Raw genomic sequence first — 23,879 nt, forward strand, 5'->3', positions numbered from 1 at the left:
ATTAAATTATTTTTTGGGAATAAGTTATCCATCATGTAAAAAATAAATTAGACAGTTCAGATATCAATTATTGTTAATGCACCACACTACAATTATCCCCAATATACTAATGAGGTGTCCACTACAACTAAGACTCGCTCATGTTAGAATACAAAAAAGATGACAATGATCATTAATTCTAACCTTCTCACTCGCCAGGAGTAGCAAACAACAGTCTTTATCAGCAAATTCAAATTCCCATCCACCAGCTAAGCAACAACCATACAAACTTTGACCTAAGACTGCCATTATCAACCACCATCGAAGCAATAAACTCAAGTAAAGCATAGAAATACTTCACACCAACATATTGAACATTAATCCAAGAAATAGAATCAATAATATTGATCGGCAAAACCAAGAAACACATCCATTAATAAACAAGAATGGAATGAGTAACAAAGCATGGAAAAGGTCAGACCAGATTCAAAAATTCTAATAGAAATTGTCAATAAAGAACACCGCATGGAAATCATATAGAGATCATCACTTGGAGTTGCCAAATGCCAATAATGTCGCTTTTACCATAAATTAATACCAGCTGAACTTAAACAAATTGTTCCATCCTCCAAGTATTAACATAAACCACAAGAAAGGTATTCACCAAAAAAGAATCACCAAATTGCAATATCAAGGTACAACATCACTAAAAGCAATTCATATACCACAAGAAGGAAACTAGCCAAATAAATGAAAGCTATCACTGATTCAGTAATGCAATATTCAGCTAATCGTAAGCCCATAGAACTACACAAATGATTAAAAACAGAAGATTAAAAAAAAAAACCTTAAGAAACACCAAAATGCAATACCAAAAGCAATTCATATACCACAAAAAGGAAACTAGTCAAATAAATCAAAGCTAATAATGCAATATTCAGCTAATCTTAAGCTCATATAACAACACAAATGATTAAAAAACAGAAGATTAAAAAAAAATATATTAAAAAACACCAAAATGCAATACCACCATATAAGGTGTGTGTGGTAACAGGAACTCACTCACTTCCCAGAACTTGGAAGCTCACTGTACATGTTTTATGTTTGATAAAAAAAAGGAAGTTAAATATGAGAACTTCATATTACTGAAGTTCTCCTCTTTACGTTTAAAAAAACTTCCGTCCTTTTGGACGAAACTTAAAAATAGAAGTTCGTCCTGAACTTTTTGTCCTGATAAACTTGAGCCTCTCCACTTATGTGCGAAAGCGTATTGTAGAGAGAGAAAGTCCATTTTCATGAGAGAGAGAGACAGCAACTCCCTTCATTTCTGTAATTTATGGAACAAAAGCTCATTCAAAGTCTGCCATTTCTTCGAAGCTCCAAGCTCAGTTTTTTTCTTCATGGCCTTTGGTTCAAAGGTTACAGGTCAATTTCATATCCTGTTGGTTATGAAATTTATACCTTAAAACTTTCACTTTTGAAATTTGAGTGCAGTTGATCATTTTCAACATTATCAGTGAGATCAATGGGATGTTCGAGTAATATTTTTGTGTATTTTCCTATTGGGTGACTGATGAGAAGATCCAAATTCTCCCTGTTTGTTTGCTGTACAAATTAGTGGCACAAAGAAGAACTTTAGGCCTGGGTAATCAAAAGAAAGAAAACTTTAGGTCCAATGATCCTTAGAATCAAGAGCTCCAATATGTTTAAAATCTTTCATTTGTTTGTTTGATCATGTGTTTCTTTCACAAACATGGGGTCTAGGTTGCGCATGACTCTGTACACAATTTCTAGGGTTTGGGATTACATGGGAATTGAGGAGCAGTGATTTTGATTGCTGTTAGTGCTTATGTAATGATTTTGTATTGTGCAAATCTCTAATATTTCTTTAGTTTTTGAAGTTTAGGTCTTATTCATTTCATTGGAAGAATCCAGAGGTTCATTTAGTTGTAGGATATGTTAGATTTTAACTGAAATTATTCTTGACAAGCAACAATTAAAAGCTGTGACAGACTATCTACTTCTTATTTGTCCATTGACACAAAAATTTGAAGCAATGAAAGTGAATTTTGATGTTCTCAGTTTATGGTTTTTGACCTTTTCTAAATTTGTGTTGCTTTTTAAAGTTGTTGGAATCTAGCCATATGGTTTTCCGCAGAGAGCATCCGTGGTTTCTTGTATGTGTATTACATTCTTTTACAAACTATGTTTTATAAGGGATTAGATTTTATAAAAAATTGGCAGAGGTGGACTCAAAGAGAATAAATGATATACTTCCATCACTGCAATATCCATGTGTATGAGTGATTGAGGTATTCTGAGCAACTGTTCTTTGTAGTAGTAAGCCACTAGTGGCATTGTGTGTCTATGTATTTTTTACCAATCTCATTGGGGCAATTAAGATCTTTATTATGGAATATAATGTCAAATGAAAGAGAAATATATATTTCAAACAAAAAGCATGAAAGAGACATGTCGAGAGATTTTCCTTGATAACAACAATATCCTTTTCTTTGTCTAGCTAGATCCCTAATGTGATATTGTGTATCCTTAGAAGCCATTTTTTCTCATATGTTAAAAGGCCATGACATAAACAAGTATGCTACAGGGACAATCTAGTGTACTTTGATTCATATACTCAAATGTTTGGAGGAAGCAACACAGAGAAGAGTTGTATCACTGAAGAATTGCATGTCTACCATGATTAGTAGTTCAGACATTTACCGCATGAATCAAAATCTAGTGATCTGATTCACTGTTGCACATTGATTAGCTCAAAGATAATACATCAATTAGCAGAAATATAGAATCATGCTAAAGCTATGGCAGTACTTCTATTTTCCATTCACAACATGTTGCATTATCAAATGTATAACTGCAAAGTAAAATATTTCACTAACAAATAGCTAATTGTGATTTCGACTATATTTCGGGGAAACAATCATAGACTTGCACTTGGGAATTTCCATGAGGATCTTATTCGAGTTGGAAGTTTTGGTCATTGAAGCAAGTAGTTTCTTGTCACTCTACATCAAATACAAGGCAACACTGCCAATGGGATGGTGGGGTCCTTTTCATGAACGAAGTTTGGAATCAGGGAAAATGTGTAGAAGTGAATGATGAGAGCAAGCGTGCACAGAAACTATTGGCTTTTCGAATGACAGTTGGCCTTTCAAAAACTGAAAACTGTCATTTTCCTTTGTCAGTGGAGCATAAAATCGTTTGCCTTATATATTTACAGTGCATAATATTTATCTAGAATGCCTAAATTTTTACATTTTCCTTTTAATAATCATGACTTAAGAACTGAAGTTGGAGTTTCTAAAGGTGAAATCTTGGTATTCTGTTTTAATTTCACAAATTTCAATCTTAGATAAAAGTTATCATTGATGAAAAGGACAATAAAATCTTGATGTAAGTAATGAGGTTAGTTAGCCTTATGCTTTCTGTTGGGAGGTTTGAGCCCCATCTGCTTGTAGCAAAGGTAGGGCACTCTGGGGACACTGTTGTGTCTGCATGGGCTGATACCTTGGTATGTGGATATATGGTCACATCATTTGCATTTTACTTGTCCCAGGCTGCAAAAACATGGTCACACAAATGAAGTTAGGATACCCCTATCTCCTTTTCTTTGCTTTGGTGCGTATGGATTCCCGTTTGGGCTTGTGTTTCAACTAATATGTAATTTTGTTTCTAGGGATGTGACTCAAGCTAGTGACATTGGCTTGTGTTAAGGGATATGCAGTAGCAATGGTGATCTTCCCCTAAGCTCTTCAATAGATGTGCTCCTCCAAATTATCCATTCTAGTGTATCTTGCACGAGATGCTCATGAATTTTGCAAGATGATGAATTGGAGCTTTAAATGACAATATGGATTAAATGGATCGGTTCATAATGCATTTGGGTTATTAATCCGACCCCCTTTATGTTGTTAATGCATAGTTGTCCCCTCCACCAAGAGACATGTCGATTGGATCAGTTATCAATGTTTCTTGCTAATTTTTCAATAAGGTCTACTTTGGAAGTGCGTGAAAATTTTGTCACTATATTTCTACTGCTCATTACCATATAATTAGTTGGTTGTGGATTGGCCTTCTCATTATGTGCCAGCTTAGTACTGGTAGATTCTACTTTGCGTGGCACTCTCAATACAAACTGGTTGAGTCCCATGTTCTTGTTTCCTTGTGATTTCTTACTCATTCGTATTCTGGTTTTCTCCTTCCCTATTGCTTTGCATCTATTTTCTACATCGATTGAATTCTAAAAACATTTATAGGGTTAAATCTACTTTGTATAATTTCCTATGTTGAATGTAGTATTAAATTGGTTTAATAGTTTTCTATGTTGTAAATCGAGTTCTAAGGCAATGCAAAAGCTTTATTTCATGATTTTTCTATGTTGTAAATCTAGATTCAGGGTTAACTGATTGTTTTGAGTGTAACATCAAGTTCCCTGACAATCTATCCGTATTAGAGTGCTTGTTGGTTGTGTGCATGATAAGATATTAGAGAGCTTGTTGGTTGTCAGCATGATAAGAATATGGATGCACAATCATTTGATAGTTTGGGTTCTTGTTGGAATCAGTATACTTCATTCCAGACTGCTGTAATTTGGATTAGCTTGATTCACTGTGAGATTACTACATTAGCATCACCCTAGTTCATGCAAACCTTAAAATTTGTTATATTGTTTTTATTATGGAAACAATCCCATAAAAAATTGAAAAAATTGAATTAGAGCTCCAAGAATGCTCAACCCTCCAACAAAATTTTGGACAAATGCCAAAGATTTAAATCTTTTGGAGCTCCAAATCGAATATTATTTAGAGAAGCCACTTCAAAAATAGTTTATTTGAAAAAGAGGATTAGAAAAAAAAAAAAGACTTACTTGGTTCAGATTTTCAGATTAGCTTGGGTAATCCGTAAAAAAAGTAGTTTTGATTAGCTTGGGTAATTCATATTTTCCTGTATCTCGCTCCTTTACCTCTTCTCCTACTTGCTTGGTTCAAATCTCCACAAAAAACCATATTCTCTTCTCCTAAACTCATTCTCCAATTCAACTGCAGATTGTTTTAGTAATGGGGTAAGGCTGGATCTCCTTACTCTTCACCAATCTGGACCCTTTATGGACTTTGAACACCACCACTCCCAAACCTATCAGACTATGAGACCACCATCCCTAACTTCTTCGAGTTCTGTGATACCAAGCACAGGGATTATTGTCCATGCCATGACACCAAGAGAGAGAAGAAATTTGACACCCATATGCTATTTTTCGGAGACTATTTGCATCAAATGAGTGTTATTGGTTTTAGTTTTGTAGGACTTCTGTTAAGAAACTTTAGTTTCTGGGAATGATCATAGTCAAATTTGGAATTGGAAGGTGGTTTCGGGTTCATAATAAATGAGGATTTGGTTTCAGTGCTCTTGTTGAACACTGATTTCTGAAGTGATCAACTTTACTTTCATGGCTAATTAAAATGTTGTTTGTCATTTTTTCGATATTTCTGTTTAACGAATCCATGTCACATCCTTATTTGAGAAATTGCTTGGATGTCGTTTGGATGACAATTCAATTTATTCATTAACCTTTTCAATGCCCTTTAGAAAATTATTGCTGAGTTATTGAGAATATTATGCTCTCTTTTGTTATGCTTTATTTATGATTCAATAGTACAGGGTGGTTATATTTTTGGTTGAGCATGTACATTTCCAACATTGTCTTTTTTTGCATCCTTGGGAACCTTTTGTGTGCTAAATGCTAAACAGTTCAGCATGTTGAATTGTGGTCAATGCATTCTTATTCTGCTCGTTGAATTGTGGTCAAATGCTAAATAGTTCTGCATTCTCGTTGTTGTAGAACTTGGTTACTGGATTGTACTTTGAGCTTCCAATGATTGCTAAAATTCATTGTGGTACTTTGTTCACAATTATTGATTCTCTTCCATTGTTCTCTTTTGATTCTCATTAGTCACAATTCATGATTTTCTGAAAACCTGTGAAGTTTAGTTGCTATTGCTTACTAGCTTGCTTGTTTTCATTCCTGAATTTGTTCTTCACTCAATGGTTTCATTTGTTCCAAGTATTTATTGAAATTGCTTTGCTATTTTTTTTTTGAAATTGCTTTGATATACAACTATGATGTGGGTTCATGAAATTTGATATATGTTTCTATGATACACAACTATGATGTGGGTTTGTGAATAAAATGCTGAATTTTATTGGAATTGAGAATAATCTTACTTCCCTTTTTGTTATTTTTTATTTTTGGGTTTGTTCAGTTTTACTTAGCTCCAATTATGAATGCTGCAGCTACCATGTTCTTTTTGTCACCTTTCAATTTTTAATGAATAATGCTTATGGGTTCATGAATATAATTAGTTGGGACCAAACAAAGAACTTTTTAACTTCCCAGGAGGTTATCAAACACAGAAACCATGAACTTCTTAACTTTCTAGGGAGGTTACATCGAAATCAGAAACTTCTTAAATAACTTCTAATTTACAGTTCTTCAATAACCTCCAATTTACAATTCATGAACTTGCTTCCAGTTATCAAACGTGCCCTAAGAGATGAACCTAAATTCGAAAGGGGTGTCTACATGATTGCTTTCACTTTAAAATTGGAACTTTGTTTTAGAACTTCACCCCCGAACCCTAGTTCTTCTTCTTCTCTTCTCTTTGTTCCCATCTTTCCATCTTCAGCCGCTGAGCACCCGTCTCTTCGCAGCACGACCCCGCTCTTCTATTCTTCGCATTCAGCCACTGAGCCACCCCTCTCTTCGCAGCACGCCACTATCTCAGGCAGAATCCTCTCTTCACACGCAGCCCCACGCTAGGGTTTACTCAACTTTTCGTGAGCTCTGATCATTGCTATTGATCTTGAGGTATGCTATTGACTCTTATTCTCTCTGTGTTATTGATCTCTGGGTTTGTTTTTGAGCTCTTGAAGCAAAGAGCTCTTATTCTCTCTGTGTTTGTTCTTGAGCTCTTGAAGCAAAGAGCTCTTATTCTCTCTGTGTTATTGATCTTGAGGTTATGCTATTGACTCTGATTTTCTTCATCTTTCTCTCTCTATCTCTTCTTTGAGCTCTGATCTGTGTTTTTCATCTTTCTCGAGGTATTTGCCCCCGATTGCCCTAACCACAACAAATAATATTGATGTGTTTTATTTAATAAAATCAGAGTTAATAGCATACCTTTTATTTCTGATTTTATAGATTTTTCACAACAGCCCAATAGATCAGAGCTCCGTTACAAAAAAATAGAGCTCAGTTACAAACTGATTATTCAAACAGTTTGTAATAAAATCTAAGTCATTTTTTTTTTTGTTTATTTGGTGATTTTACACCAATAGATTAGAGCTCAGTTACAAAAAAAATAGAGCTCAGTTACAAACTTATTATTTAAACAGTTTGTAATAAAATCTGTGGATTTTTTTTTTTGTGTTTATTTGGCGATTTTACAAATTTTTTGCAACAGCCCAATAGATCGAGCTCAGATACAAAAAAAATAGAGGTCAGTTACAAACTGATTATTCAAACAGTTTGTAATAAAATCTGAGTCCTTTTTTTTTGTGTTTATTTGGCGATTTTACAGATTTTTCGCAACAGCCCAATAATTCAGAGCTCAGTTACAAAAAAATAGAGCTCAATTACAAACTGATTATTCAAACAATTTGTAATAAAATCCGAGTCCCTTTTTTTTGTGTTTATTTGGCGGTTTTACAGATTTTTTGCAACAGCCCAGTAGATCAGAGCTCAGTTACAAAAAAAAGTTGTGCTCAATTTCAAACTGATTATTCAAACAGTTTGTAATAAAATTTGAGTCATTTTTTTTGTGTTTATTTGGCGATTTTACAGATCTTTCGCAACAGCCCAATAGATCAGAGCTCAGTTACAAAAAAAAAATAGATCTCAGTTACAAACTGATTATTCAAATAGTTTGTAATAAAATTTGAGTCCTTTTTTTTGTGTTTATTTGGTGATTTTACAGATTTTTTGCAACAGCCCAATAGATCAGAGCTCAGTTATAAAAAAAATGGAGCTAAGTTACAAACTTATTATTCAAACAATTTGTAATAAAATATGAGTCCATTTTTTTTGTGTTTATTTGGTGATTTTACAGATTTTTCGCAACAGCCCAATAGATCATAGCTTAGTTACAAAAAAAAGAGCTCAGTTACGAACTGATTATTCAAACAGTTCGTAGTAAAATCTGAGTCCTTTTTTTTTTGTGTTTATTCGGCGATTTTACAGATTTTTCGCAACAGCCTAATAGATCAGAGCTCAGTTACAAAAAAAATAGAGCTTAGTTACAAACTGATTATTCAAACAGTTTGTAATAAAATATGAGACCTTTTTTTTTGTGTTTATTTGGCAATTTTACAGATTTTTCACAACAGGCCAATAAGATCAGAGCTCAGTTACAAAAAAAATAGAGCTCAGTTACAAATTGATTATTCAAACAGTTTGTAATAAAATTAGAGTCAGTTTTTTTTGTGTTTATTTGGCGATTTTACAGATTTTTCACAACAGCCCAATAGATCAGAGCTCAGTTACAAAAAAAATAGAGTTCAGTTATAAACTGATTGTTCAAACAGTTTGTACTAAAATCTGAGTCCTTTTTTTTTTTTGTGTTTGTTTGGCTCATTGGGTTACTCAGCATAGACTTTGATGAGTTGATTAAAATTTTTTTGAGTTGCAAGGGTGTGAGGTCCTTCTCCTGAGCCCCTTTTTCAAACATTGGGTAAAGCAAAGTGATTCGGTCTTGTGAAAATTGTTAATAGATTGCATCTTACTCGAGTTAGGCATTTCATGTTTTTCTTCTTGGCATATTTTGAGTTAATTTGTAGCATGTGTATTAAAATTAAAGGTTCTTGTCATGATTGACATGATTCCATCTTACTGAGTTATTTTGAGTTCCTTCTTGGCATAATTGCATCTTATTGGGTGATTAGAGGTTCTTGGTGTTCACTTTCATCTTTTTTTTTTTTTTCTTATTCATTCTGGTAAAGTGGTCAAATAAGGATACTACTTACGGTGACTTTGTTTGCATGTTTTGAATAAATAGATTGAATTCAGGAAGATGACAGCCTGATATATTTTTAATTGGTTTCTACAAGGTTTGTGTTTCCTGGTTCTTGGTTATTTGAGCCATTTTGGTTATTTCAATTCCTTCTTATTTAATATTTTTGTTACCGATCTATGGTTACTTGATTTGATCCTTTCTGACTGGAGTTTATCATATTCGTTCTTTTGTTTTTCAACTTCTAGAATTTGCTTGTTTGAGTCGTTCCAACAATGACTTCAGCAAGGTGTTAACAAAACAAAGAGATAAAAATACTGGAAAAGCAGCAAATGAATGCACCTTGTGGCTATTTTTTATGTTTTTTGAAAAACTACAAGAGTTTCTCAATGCATATGGTGTGGGAGTTTTTTTCATGAGTAGATAACTATATGAATATTACTTTTTTGTTATTTTATGTTGGGGTTTGTTGAATTTTACTTAGCTCCAATTATAAATGCTGTAGCTGCCATGCTTGTTTTGTTACCTTTCTTTTTTTAATGAATAATGCTTATGGGTTCATGAAATCTAATATATTTTTTCTAAGATATACAACTTGATGTGGGTTTGTTTATATCTTTTTATGCGAACACGATGTGCATGAATTACTCAACATTTTCGTTTTCTTATTACTTTTGGTTATTTTTGTATTTGGGTTTTTGACTATTTTCTTTGCGATATATTGCTAATCTTGCTTCCTATTTGTGAATAAAATGTTGAATTTTACTGGAAATGAGAATAATCTTGCTTACTTTTTTTGTGATTTTTGTTTTTGGGTTTGTTGAGTTTTACTTAGCTCCAATTATGAATGCTGTAGCTACCATGCTCATTTTGTTACCTTTTTTTTTTAAGAATAATGCTTATGGGTTCATGAAATCTGATATATTTTTTCTATGATATACAACCATGATGTGGGTTTGTTTTTATGTCATAACAGAAAACCCCTATTGTCACATCATAAAAGTGAAAGGGTGAGTGAGCGTGAGACAGAGAGTAGTTGCTAACGGTAGGAAAGAGACGACAGTACGAGATGAGGAGGATGGTTTTTTTTTATCATGTGCACCAAATTCCATGCAATATTTTTGGGTTAAATGGTGGCAACTGGTCAGGTTTGGATTGGTACTTTACTTTTAGGACGCATTGGGTCCTAGGTTGGCATCAACCATGTTTCCCGGCGCATTGGGTCCGGGTCGGTACAGGTGGCAACGGGTCGGGTTATATTTAAATATATTTTATATATTGGGATCCGAAAAATATTATTAGATTTGGACTTGGACATGGATCTAACCGGATTAGAGCGAACTGGTAGCTAGACTCGAATAATGTTTGGGTCCAAGATTTAGACCCGGATATGACTGTTGAGTCCAATTTTTTGACCAATACCCAAACTTGGATCGAGTCTATTCCTCAGGTCTAGGCTGGGTCCGGGTCCATTACCACCCTTTACGGGTTGGATAATGACCTAGCCCAAGGGTTCGTATTTAGAAAATCAACATAACCATAAGTAATGGTATTTCCCAAGAAATCCGAGTCAGATCAATAGCCTCTTGTTTCTCTAGCCATCTTATTTCTATTTTGAAAGGTTTGGAACCAGCAGAAACAACTCTTAAAGAGAGCATGGTTGGGGTATGATCTGAAGAAAGTCTAGGTAAAGCTAGAACAAAAGCCAAAGGAAATACATCTACGCAATCCACGAAGATTAAAAATCTATCCAGTTTGTACATGGATAGATTAGTAGTACTATAATTCGACCACGTAAAGATCGTCCCAAAAATAAGAAGATCAAACATGGAATGGCTTTCAATAAATCTATTGAATATCCTCATAGCCGAATTTAAGGAAGTCCCTGAGAGCCGAATTTAAGGAAGTCCTTAAGAGATACTCATCAAGCCATCTAATAAGGTTGAAATAACCACCCAAGCAAATAGGGAAATGAAAACCATTGATAACTTCGGACATATCATCGATAAAACATTCTTTTAAAGCTGATAAATTCGGTCCATAGGCATTCTAAAATCTCCAAGAAAACCCAGAGAAGGTACATTAAAGCTCACAAGCAAAACCTTTCTCTAATCACAATAACAAAAGATCGGAATATTTGAGGATCTCATAATATCCATAAACCCCTAAAAGCTCCTATGGAATCAATACCCAAAAAGTCAACAGACCCTGAGCTCCGAACCTCCCTAACCCCAGAAACATTGGGTTTGGGAAGTTTGGTGTAGAACATCTCGCTTACATCTAGGTTCACCACGATCCCTTACATTCCGTGATATAATATTAATTTAAATAGAGATTTAGAAGAGGAACCTGGACCTTCCACACAAGGCCCAAAATAAACCTCTTTGAGCATAAGGGGTTCATCCAAAGTTGAGTCCTCTGAAGCACAAGACCCTGAAGAAGAAGCACCGCTGTTAATTTCCAGTACATCGAAGTCCTCCATCGAAATTCCTTTAGAAGCTGCCCTACTCTTAATAATTCCCATAGAAGTGCTGAAGATCGTAAAGCATGAAGAACCTTCCTTGAGCTCTCATTCTTTTTGGCAAGAGTTTTAACAAGCTGAGCTTTCTTATCCTTCCTCGAACTCGCAGCTTGCTTGAGAGGACTTTTACAAGGCTCATAAACCCCTTTTGCCACATTCTCAAAATTGGTTGTTGAAACGGTAGGCATCCTTGCTTTCTTTCTAGCTTTTATCTCATAAAAGAAAACCCTAATTGGCACATCACAATCCATGCTTATGTCCTCGACCCGATCTTGAACATTTCGGCTTTCTCAGCAACAGACAAACCCGCAGCTTTTTTTCAGGAACATCAAGTAAAATGGCAGGTACAGGCTGAGGGATGGAGTTAATAGGAGGGATATCATCCTGCCTCAACAAGGGCTATCTTTGGATCAATGAAAACCTCATCTTCAAATAACTCCGGAGGGTCTAGATGGTCTTGATTACCTTCCTCAACTTCCTGAAGCACCGGGATATCCACCGCCATGTTTGGTTCAATCACCACTAATGTAAGAGTGTCCACGTCTAGTGGGTCAAAACAAACTCTGGTTCTATTACCTTGGCCTTTCGAAGCAGCAAAACGAAAAGGCAAAGGATACATCTTCTGTTTCAGGGAGAAGAGGATACACAGAGCTTACACCGATGCCCTCTAGTGAAGGATGCCAAGCTTGGAGAGAGAATTAAACCAGAGGGAGATAGCCAAAAGATATGAAATCTCAGTTTTGATGGAAGATTTCAAATCCAAACTCGGGAAAGAGATCTTTCGAAAAGGGAAAAAGCATGCCACTTAGGCCAAGGTGTCCTTTTCCAAAGAGGGGGCATCATGAGACCTCGATCTTGTCTCCGAATTAGAAGGATCTCCTTCACCGCCAAACCTTCCAAAAACCAAAGGATTTGATGGGCCCAATGGTCTGCCATAAGTAAGTTGGTCCTTAGAGGGATCAACCACTCCAACATTCCCAAACGTCAAAAGATTTGGTGGGCCTTGAGGTCTTACTGAAAATGATGGGTTCACAAGTTCACTAACGGAAGAGTCTTTGATAAAGGCACTTGGAAAAGTCAAAGGTAATAGATGACCATTTTCGTTCAACATACCTGGTGCCAGATTACGAAACCTCCCAACAGGGATCCAACGCTTTTTTATTTTCAAATTTTGAAAATCCTGAGGAAAATAGTTGTTATGTCTCTTCTTTTGTTTCTGACATTTTTGGCGAGGCTTATCGGAAAGAACAACTCCGACATCGACATGGGTGAGCTCCAGGCCTTGAGATTTGCATTTGCGGAGAGTAACCTTCTGCCATTCATTTGAAGCTACCAAATAGCCATTTCCTTTATTGACATTATCACTCCCAAGATTCTTAACAACCATACCTTTCCATAGAAGTATTGATAATAAAGGAATCCTTATCAACCTGCGAGCGAATTTTCTTTGGTAAATCATGGCCTTGAAGCCTCCAAATTTTAACTTTAACAAATCTATAATCAGCTCCAAGTAAAGAGTTCCAATCAATATCACAATAGTCCCCACAAAGATTGGCTCCTTTCTAAATGTTGCTAAGATTCTTGACGTGAAGAGGAATGCCCCAGAATCAGATCCAAATTGTTTCTCTTTGAATAACAGATTCATGGATCGTAGGCTTCCATAAGTCCAGAGACATAAGGTTTACCTCTAACTCTGTAGAATCTGCGGTTTAAGGCTTTTACAACATCCTCTTCCGAGCGGAGAGTGAAAACTATTTTATTGCTACCAATAACTTTCACCTCCGGGACGTAGGCTAAACCCCATCCACGTTTCGCCCAATCATTTAAGCCAAAAATGTCATTTGAAGGAGTTAAGAAAGAACTAGCCACACAAAATTTTGTCTTAGACAAAAGATCACCTACCTCAGAACGACTAATAGAAAGAAAAGCGACTAAAGATTCAGAACCAACAACTCTTGCCACCTCCTCTTCCTCTATCTCACCTTCCTCCATCTCTCCTCCTTAACCAAGGTCAATTCTTAGATATTGTCCAATTTTATGCTCCTTTTAGCTCCACGACGTGAGGAGCATCTAATAAATAGCACACCCTTTGTAATGTGTGAAAAAATATTTTCACCCGAAAAAACTCCCATATGTAATTATGTATGAGTTTTTTTCACATCAATTAACTATCAATCGATGTCAAACATGTGATAGGGCTAATTAGTGTAAAGAAACCCTACACCTAATAACATAAGGGCTTTTTGTCATGTAGAATACTTTAATAGAATTATTTTTGCACGTACCATATGTGCCCAATGAATTGTGCATATCTATTTCCTCTCTATCAGCATCCTACCATTCAAACGGTGAACCTACATGGTCATTGTCGTTTGTATTAGACATGATAATATTAGCAAATGAGATGACTTGTTAATTTCAATTATTTCAAAAGACTGTACTCCCTCCATAATTTTTCTTTTGAACGGATTGTCGTAGTGAAATTTACAGTTGTTTCTTAATACAATATAAAACCTGGCTAAAAGTGTTTTTAGGATTCAAGTTTTTAGAATGCGACCTACTCAATTTAGCAGTCATAATAGTTAAAAGCTTTGGTAGGCACCTTAGAACTCCATTGGCAAAATCAGATTGTCAAAATTGCCATCCTGCTTTTTTGAAGCCTAATCTAAGTGCTTAGGTACTCAATTCTTTTACTAAAGACACTTATTTAGTGATTGATGTTTATTCAAAATTTAAACCAAAAAGTTCTCCTAAGTCGGTCATTTTCCTAATGGAGTTAATGTAAATTTTTTTCATATTAGAGCAGAGTATATACACTATATGTTTTATTACAAAGTAAATAAATGATCTAATTGAGGAAAGATATTTCGTGATACAACACACAAGTTCTCATCCAAGACACTGATAGGAGGGATTATTAAAATCAATAATTTTCCAGAACATCTTTATACTAGTTTTACTGACACCTTAGTCCCGAGAAAATCGGCAGAACCTCCCCTTCACTAGGGACGGATTCAGTACAGGTGTGTCCATAAAACTCATAGACCCAACTAATATCTGACAACTGAAAACGCTCCTAGTACCACTTAAATTCCTATAGGAATTTGATCAGGTTTTGGAGGTTAAAGAGAAATAACAAAATCAAACATTTGGAGGCACGAGAGGAGCTCACTTTCTTCGAAGTGTTTAACGCCGCCGACTCGGTAGTAACCGAGATGCAAATGGTACTTGCGAAAACACTCACAGGATACAGCTAGATCAAGAAACGTTTCTTGAATCTCTGTATTAAACGCTCAAAGACTCGCATAAAAGCACAATACTACTGATCTTGCTCCCTTACAATCAATATTAGTCACCTTTCACTTAATTTGTTAAGGCTACTCTCTCTGTTTTCCCACCCAGAAAACAACTGTTCTCACTCTTCTCTTTTTTAATTTTAAAAGCATATGCTTTTTATTTTTTTTTTCACCCTCCTCTCTCGTTCTTCACCTATTCTCTTTTATATGAAAGAGAGAATAAAATATTCACTATTTATATGGGATGAGGTTGTAAAATTAGGGGTGGCAATGGACCCAGACCTGACCTAGGACTCGTCGGGTATACTTGACATGTCTGGGTATGGGTCCAGCATTTGGAACTACGGGTAGGGTCCAAGTCCTACAAAGTGGACCTGAAAATTTTCAGGCCCGGGTCGGAGTACTAGTGAACATATTTGATCATTTAATTACATGACAAACCTTAAAAGTAATACAAAAGAAAATAACACCATATTGATTAGAGGAATGATAACTCCAAAAAAGCAGTCCAAGCACAACTTAGTTGCCATCTTTTCTCGTTTTTTTTTTCCTCTTTAGTCATACAAGACATTATTCTAGATTATGAGGGACATGGCTTAATACATGGGCATATGATTGCCACATCATTGGTTTTTGTGAATAGCAAGATCTACCATTGAACACAATACTCTTTGTTCTTCAAGTTAAGAAGCCCTTAACTCCTACTTGATATGGCCATGTATCACTAGGATTGATGCAACTGAATATTTAGTACTGAAGAGATCATGTTTCTTACAATGAATAGACAAACCTCATTGCATGGTTCGTCAACAAGCCAAATGTAATTAAGGGATACAAAATGCAGTGGTCATAGAGAGACATGATAAAGCAACATCCCAGTTAGAGCTACTAATCCAAAAAAGGAAAAAAAGAATCACCAAGAGCTCAAATGAATAGTTAATGGGATTCCCCTTCCCTTAAGTGTGCTAAAGATCAATTTTGATGGAAGCCCCAAGGAGACCTAGACCAGCAAGCTTTGGGGGCATCATTTCTGATGCTAAGAGTTTTGAAAGAGAAATTTAGAGAGAAGTAAGAGTAAGAAATCTTGAGAGAAAGAAGAGAGTTTAAAAGTGAGAGGGTTTGAGAATTTAGAGGGGGAGTTGAGAGTTTGAAAGAATATTTGAGATTTAAGAGAGTGAGAGAGAGAATTTGAAAGTAAAGAGTTGGGAGGAAAGAGAATTTGAAAGTAAGAGGTTTTAAGAGAGTAAGATATAAGAGATTAAGAGAGATTCGAGATTTTTGAGAGATAAAGATTTAGAGAGGACCATGCCCAGCTCTCGGGCCACATTTTGTGGCCAAAGGCCATAATTTCTTAGGCCCGGGCTGGCCCATTGCCATCCCTGGGTTTCAATGTGGTACCGAAGTTTCAAATGCGCTTTCGTATTGAAACTTGACAGAGAATCAAGTGTGGTGAACAGGGGGGAGAGAGAGAGAGAGCGATGAGATGCATTTAGAGAGAGAGAGAGTGATGGGATAAATTCAGATGCGAAGAGCGATGAGATGCATTTCGAGAGAGAGAGAGAGAGAGAGAGAGAGAGAGAGAGAGAGAGAGAGAGAGAGATGGGGATGCATTTTTTGAAGAATTAGTCTCAAGTCTCACAGGGAGGTCTATTCAGGAGTTCGAATGGCGGAAAATGATGGCGAGGACTCGTCTACGCCACCTAAGAAGAGAAAACCCCTACTCATCGCTTTCTTAGGGGATTTCCTCATTCTCACAGCTATGCTGTCAGGTCTGTCTTCACCATTGGAACTTTTTCTCCATCAATTTTCATTTCAGTCTTTTTCTCTCTTTCTATCATTTGTGGTTTGGCTGAGATTTGTGTGGGAAAAGCAGTGTGTTTTGCTGTTTTACAGCCTTTGTCGCCCTCTTGCTCTTACCCATTCTCGCAAAGAGTACCTATATATCTGAGAATGCTCTCATGCCGGGTAAGACTTTTTTCGCGCCTTTACTGGGCATTTCTTCTTTTTTCTCCACCTACTCTCTCTTCGCTTTTCATATATAGAAATTTTTTGTTTCCTTAAATATCTTTATTTCTTCGTTCATGGAAATGTTTACAGCCAGTCATTTTTCTGTATCTTGCTCTGGTTTTTTTGATTGCTTAGTTGTGGTCGTCGATGGTATAAGGTGAACTCAAATTTGTTAAAGTCCCATATTTAATGTGTTTCTTTAGACTTGATTTGTATGATCATCGTTTTCAGTAATTTTATCAAATTTTGGGTTGCTTTGTTTTAACACTTTAATTTGACCTAAAATGTTGATATTTGCAACTAAACGATAAAACTTTGCAAGTATCACATGATTATAGCTACCCAATTCATAAATCTCTTGTTAAAGGCTGTAAATGCTGATTTAAGAATGTGAAATAACATTCATATTTTGAACTCTGCGGCATAAAATGTAATTTTATATACTTATGAGTAATAATAAAACAAAATAGTAATTATTATGGGAGTAATTATATAATGGTTATATAATTTTTAATGGGTAGCATTTTACACAGCAGTGACCTCTAACCTGTTTTGATAAGCTAATGGACCCTCCATAGTACTGACTGTTGTGCCACTGAATGGATTTTAAAATATCACTTTTGATAGTCTGGGACTAAAAGAATTTCCTATAAAAGTGTGACTCAAACCAATAAAACTTGGCTTGATGATTTTGGCTTAGCATCAGAAATGATGCCCCCAATGCTTGCTGGTTTAAGGCTCCTTGGAGCTTCCGTCAAAATTGATCTTTAGCACACTTTAGGGAAGGGGAATCCCATTAACTATTCATTTGAGCTCTTGGTGATTCTTTTTTTCCTTTTTTGGATTAGGAGCTCTTACTGGGATGTTGCTTTATCATGTCTCTCTATGACCACTGCATTTTGTATCCCTTAATTACATTTGGCTTGTTGACGAGCCATGCAATGGGGTTTATCTATTCATTGTAAGAAACATGATCTCTTCAGTATCCCACTAAATATTCAGTTGCATCAATCCTAGCGATACATGGCCATATCAAGTAGGAGTTAAGGGCTTCTTGACTTGAAGAACAAAGTGTATTGTGTTCTATGGTAGATCTTGCTATTCACAAAAACCAATGATGTGGCAATCATATGCCCATGTATTAAGCCATGTGCCTCATAATCTAGAATAATGTCTTGTATGACTAAGGGGAAAGGAAAAAAAAAAAGAAAGGAAAAAAGATGGCAACTAAGTTGTGCTTGGACTGCTTTTTTGGAGTTATCATTCCTCCAATCAATATGGTGTTATTTTCTTTTGTATTACTTTTAAGGTTTGTCATGCCATTAAATGATCAAATATGTAAGAGTTTTTTCCATATGAAATCCACCTCTCTATCTACCTACACGTAAAAAGTCCATTTATCTTTGTTTTTTGATTGTTATTATACAGCAGCATATTCACATGGTTTCTCATAGTTGCTCAAGGTGTAGGTTAGATGAAGGTAATAATTTGGATTATTATCTTCTATACTATCGTCCATTTTGAGGGCCTCTATTTTGTTTTGTGGCGAACCCTTGATGCTAAATAACATGGATTGCTTGCATTTTAGCAGTAATTTGGTTCATGGTCTTATGTTGTCTTTTATTTTCGTGTTGAAATTAATAGTAGAGGGTCTTACATTTGGCATGTGTTGTTGACATGTAGTTCAACTTGGACGAGTTCATGTTTAGCATTAACTTACAAGGTCCTTATATTTTCTTTTTACGAATGAAATGGTACCCCTAAAAAGTGTCTATGACTTAGTTGGGTGATTTGAAATTGATGCTAAAATAAACAATTGAAGCATATCAATTGCCCTTTTTCTATTCTTTATTTTCTAAAGTGTACTGAAAATCTTCATCCACAATTTTCTTTCCTAAGGTTATGGATTTTGTTTTGTTGGAACTCTTTGAGAAACGTTGTGTATAGATCCTTGAGACATTTTATCTTTCATTGCTATCTTTCAATATGCTCAAGACTTTTGAATATGCACAAGGCTTTTGATAATTGCAAAGTTCCTACTTATATTTATCGATTTCTAGATGCTCTTTCATGTGCATTGCGATTTACTACTCTTTGTATGATACTTTCTTATAGTATTTTAATCCTAAAGGAAGCATCATGCTTACAGGTTCTGCAAAACCTACATTCTCCAGTCAAGATGCAGTGACGGCAAACGAATTGATAAAAGAGCTTATTGATTGGAAAATTATTCGGGTTGAAAATGGAATGTAAGCACTTTGACCACTTTGACTTTGGTTGTTAGATACCTTTCACTTTGTTTTATTTTCTAACCTTGGAATTATTATATTGTTATTGTTATTATTATTATTATTATTATTACTATTATTATTATTACTATTATTACTACTACTACTACTACTACTACTACTACTACTACTACTACTACTACTACTATTATTTTACATCTATTTTTCAAATTCTGGCAGGGATATTGAGAACTTAAAGAGTATCTACAGGGAGTTTTTGTGCGGAGGATGTTGTAAGAGCTTTAAGCTTGTTTTGGTTAGGCAGTAAAATACTAATGGATCTAAAGTCTAGGATGACTTTCTTATGGAGCACTTAAGGCTAATAAAGGACGCTTTCAGATGAGGTGCATTGGCATTTTCAGGAAGAGATTGAGGCTTTGAAGGTTGGAGTCACAGAGAGCTGAGAAAGGCAATATGGCCTAGGACGTGATTGCTGGAGCATCAGAGATATCAAAGATGCACCACAGGGTTTTGGACATTAATATGTTATAGGAGATTATAATTTACATGAGATCAGATTCAGGATAAGGTATGGAACAACATTATTTTTGTGGGGCAGTGTGGTGTGGGAGGTCATGAGTTTACCAGCATTTGGCATGACCGTCTTTGGTGTTTGGATACAGAGGTGTTGGTTAAGGATTGTGTGGCGTGGAAATGGTGTGGTGCCCACATTCTAAAAGACATGAGGGATACAGAGAAGGGAATTAGGTGATTTTTTGAGCTGCTTCAACTAAGTATTTATCTGGGGTTGCATTCCTGACAAAGGGCTGTTGAAGTGGGACAACTGGGATTGTTTGTAGATAAAATCCTTCCTAGGAGTGTTTCATGGAAGTGATGTATGGCAATTTGGAGACCTCATAAATCATTTGGTTGATTGGCTATTATTGGTTAAACATTGCTATGGATCATCTCAAGAGATGGTGTGGTACTCTGACTGTTCGATTTCTATATTGGTAGACAGAGGAGATTGTGGGCCTCTTTCTTCACTGTCCCTTTATCATTTGTACGATGCTCAAGAACATGTCTTTTAAGCTCAAGTCAATTGGGAAACTTTATGATCTCAAACATTAGTACATGGGCCAGGCGAATATTTGCAAAGTTGTCCACTGGCTGCCTTTTGGGGCATCTAGAACGAATTGATGTGAATCTGGACTTGCAGTGACATCCATTGTATTGTAGGAATTTTGCAGTATTTTTATCTTCTTGGTCTTTGGCTCTGTTATATTTGGGCATCTAAAGGATTGAAAACTTATGCTCTTGTCATGGCTAGTCCCTAGCCTTCTGTGAAGATGTGCAGCATCTTTCGTATGGTTCATTGTTATGGCTTCAGCTATATTCAATCTCTATTATGAGCGTAAAATGGTAGAAACTGTAGAACAATTCGTACAAGCCATAGTGTTCAGTAAGGGTCCAGGAAGGATTTAATCAGGAACTTGATATTATCCTTGCTACTTCATGAAATTGCTACGCATGAGTAGCGAAAGGTCGTTCATGGTTCCCTTATTTCCGATAATTGAGGTTTGGAGGGAAAGGAGTCTATTTCTGCCCTAGCTGGCAATAGTTGTCTCAGGTGCTTCGGTGATCCATCCTTACATTTGTTTTGTTGGATTTGTTAGGAAGCTTTAGTGAAATCTCTCATACCTTTCATGGTGTTAATGCCTTCTGGAAGCATTTGTAATTTTGTTAGCTTTTTGACCATATGGATTTTGCTAGAATACATTCATCCTTCATAATAATAAAAATATTCTTTTATAATATTATATGTAACTTTTTCTTGGTGGTGCATAATCAACACGCACTGATGTTTTATCAATCTTGATTGTTCATGAATGCAGGCAAACCTATAAAATTATAGCCAAACACATGGATGAAACTGGTGCCGATGTTTACTACCACAGTTTCTACTCTCCAAAAAAACAATTTCATCCAATGAGCTTCTTTATAGGGGCACCCATTGAGGATCATAACAATCATTCTTCTACACGTGCCGTTAACTCAATTGGCATCATAACAGCTCCTCATGGTGATGGAAAGGAAGCAATTGTGTTAGTTTCACATTACAATTCAGATAAAATGGAACCAAGTGATGCCCTATCAGTAAGCCTTGCTTACTCAATATTCTGCCTCCTTGGCCGAGCTGCACGGCTTGCCAAAGATATTGTGTGGCTGGCAGCTGATTCAAAATTTGGAGAATATGCTTCAGTTGCAGAATGGCTCAAACAGTACCATGATCCAGTATTTATCAGAAAGAAATTAAATTTTCACCCAGTTGATGGGGATATTCTGTTTCTGAGGGGCATTTCAGAGGACTTTAAACATGCTGGCACTATGGCAGCTGCAATTGTCTTTAAGGTTTTAGAAACATCACAGGGGACTGGGACGGATAATGTTAATATATGTGCAGAGTCTTCTAATGGCCAGATGCCAAATCTGGACCTCATTAATATCGTGCATTATTTGGCAGTTCATAGGCATGGATTGCATGTTGAAGTGGGGAAGTTATCTTCTTTACTTAATTCTCTATGGCTAAAGGTGGTTGGCAAATTTCTAGAAGGAGTGAGCAACATTGCAGGAGGCTTAAACCCTAAGTGGAGATTTGCGCTTCCTGTACTGGATTATGTTGAAGGGATAGCTGTCCTTGCAAGCTCAGTATATCACCAGGTAGCTCTTCAAATTGTTGCTTGATTTTACTACCATAATGCAGTCTTTCAGATATAATGGAAATTCTTTTGTATTTATAAGGTTGAGTTCTTTTGATTGTGCATTTGTACCATATTATAGGCCCTTGGTGTGCCCACTGTTCCTCATGGTGCTTTTCGAGACTACCAAATCGATGCTATTACCCTTGAGATATCACCGAGAGTCTCTTTGAACAGTGAGATAGCCTGCTCTTCTTTTCTTGTGAGAGTTGGCAGGTTAGTTTCTAGTATTCTTTTAGCTCTTAAACTTTCCTGTTATGTGACAGTATTTTGTTAAAGTTTTTTTTTTTGGATAAATGTATTTTGTTGAAGTTGCGGCGCATTATTTTTTATTTGTCTCACATTAGCATTGAGATAGTTAAAGTTGATCTGCTATGAAACTCCAAGTTTAATGCTCATGTTTTTTCTCTTTCTTGATTTGTAATTGTGATCTACATAGAGCCTCTTTGGTGGTGAGACATTATGCTGCCTGTTTGGCCGATGTGTATATTATCTCTGCACAAAGTGCATTTGTACTGGATGGAGTTAAAATGACTTTTCTATTTTCTCTCGCCTAGGATGAGTCCCCTTATTTGGCCTATGGGCACTACTTTCTAATGTTCCAAAAAACGCTGGGCAGCACCTAGGTGGCTAAGGGGTCCTAGCTGCTCAGTGCCTAGGTGGTGGCCTGGTTGGCCCAGGTAGAAGAACAAGGTTAAAAGGTGTTTGATCCAATTGTTTTAGGTTCAAATTTTGTGTAAAAAATTCATATTGAGGCATAACACATTAAGAATAGCTGCACACATTAAGAATGCATGACACATAGTCCATCCATAGTCCATACGCTTCATATCATTAGTCCATACTCCATACAATCAGTTAAAAAAATACATATTGAGGTCCAAAATAATTGAGATTTGGACAATTAGTTACTAACGTATTAAAAGAAATACGAAAATATTATCCAACATTCAAATTCAGTACTAGACATAACTCATGGCCCATAGTCTATACACACCATACTTCATAGTCCATACACATAAGAGGAGGAACAAAAAAGAAAAAAAAGAAGGAATGAAATATGAACTTGGGGCCCATTTGGGTACCTGGATTGGACTATGCCCGGGATTGGCTGATACTAGAATTGGCTGCTCCTGGAATTGGTCTGTCCCTGGGATAGGGCTATCTGTTGTTTTGGATAGCACCTGATAAGAAACATGGATAGTCCTGTCCACTATTTGGATTTCCAGGAAGATGTCAATCCATGAAAATTCAGTTGTAGTTTTTGCATTATTACTTTACATTTAATTTTAAAGAAGTTTCATTCAAATCTATTGGAAAAGGATTCTCTCTAAAATACCTTTTAAAGATAGATATTTATTAATATATAATATTTTTAGAAAAAAACTTAATTGAATTTTGATAAAGGTCCTTTGGGGCGATTTTTGGGCCTTGGTTAATAAGGGTCATTTAGGGTCGTTGATAAGAGTCATTTGGGGCGATTTAGCTCTAAGTTGCATTTTGAATTATAAGTTTCTTTCTTCCATTGTTGCTTTGGATTTGAATGAAATGTCCAGATTTTAATAATCTCTCTCTCTCTCTCTCTCTCTCTCTCTCTCTTAAATCCTTGCACAATAAATTTTTTGTCCTTGTAGCTTTGGAAATCCATGGAAGATGTCTCTCTCAGAATGAGGGATTTAGATTTGCAATAAATTTCTAAGTATTAAAGCCAATGGTAACACAATCACAATGAGAGAATGCCATAAAAGGGAAGAGAGAAAGGATAGTGAGTGGACAAATTTTAGATGTGAATTCAAGTCGATTGCTGCTTACTTTTTTGTATCCAAACAATACGAAAACTTAGCACAAGCTTTGCAAAGTTCAAGAAAATACAATTCCTTCTAATTAAGTTAAGTACTTGCAATCTAATATGCTCTAATTCAAACCACAACAGAAATCCATTAATACATTACAATTGCAAAAACAGGTCAACAAGGTGCATAAGTGGTAGGACCTTGTCGAACTTCCTTGCAATTGCCTCATTACCCTGAATGTACTCCTCCCAACCGAGTACATATATCTTC

The 23,879-nt window shown here is 35.8% G+C and overlaps 1 protein-coding gene across 49 annotated transcripts in view; it reads left to right on the plus strand.

The window, feature by feature from the left end:
• Positions 1-1,043: 1,043 nt before the first annotated feature.
• LOC18440288 (uncharacterized) overlaps positions 1,044-23,879 on the plus strand; it is a 34,508-nt gene continuing 11,672 nt past the window's right edge. For 6 of the 49 annotated variants that reach the window (XM_088855511.1, XM_088855512.1, XM_020670985.2 and 3 more), the window contains exons 1-4: positions 1,044-1,404; positions 18,979-19,078; positions 20,953-21,778; positions 21,899-22,032. In XM_088855511.1, coding sequence (XP_088711637.1) covers positions 1,275-1,404; positions 18,979-19,078; positions 20,953-21,778; positions 21,899-22,032 — 1,190 coding nt within the window. In that variant the 5' untranslated portion in view covers positions 1,044-1,274. Of the gene's footprint in view, positions 1,625-4,373; positions 6,866-9,050; positions 9,103-16,477; positions 16,592-16,695; positions 16,788-18,978; positions 19,079-19,297; positions 20,688-20,952; positions 21,779-21,898; positions 22,033-23,879 lie in introns of those variants that run through there. The other 43 variants (XM_088855542.1, XM_088855543.1, XM_088855529.1 and 40 more) reach the window with 23 other exon arrangements.

This window comes from Amborella trichopoda, chromosome 13, assembly GCF_054954075.1.
Source record: "Amborella trichopoda isolate Santa Cruz 75 chromosome 13, AtrichopodaSantaCruz75HAP2 v2.0, whole genome shotgun sequence".
NCBI classification, from domain to species: Eukaryota; Viridiplantae; Streptophyta; class Magnoliopsida; order Amborellales; family Amborellaceae; genus Amborella; species Amborella trichopoda.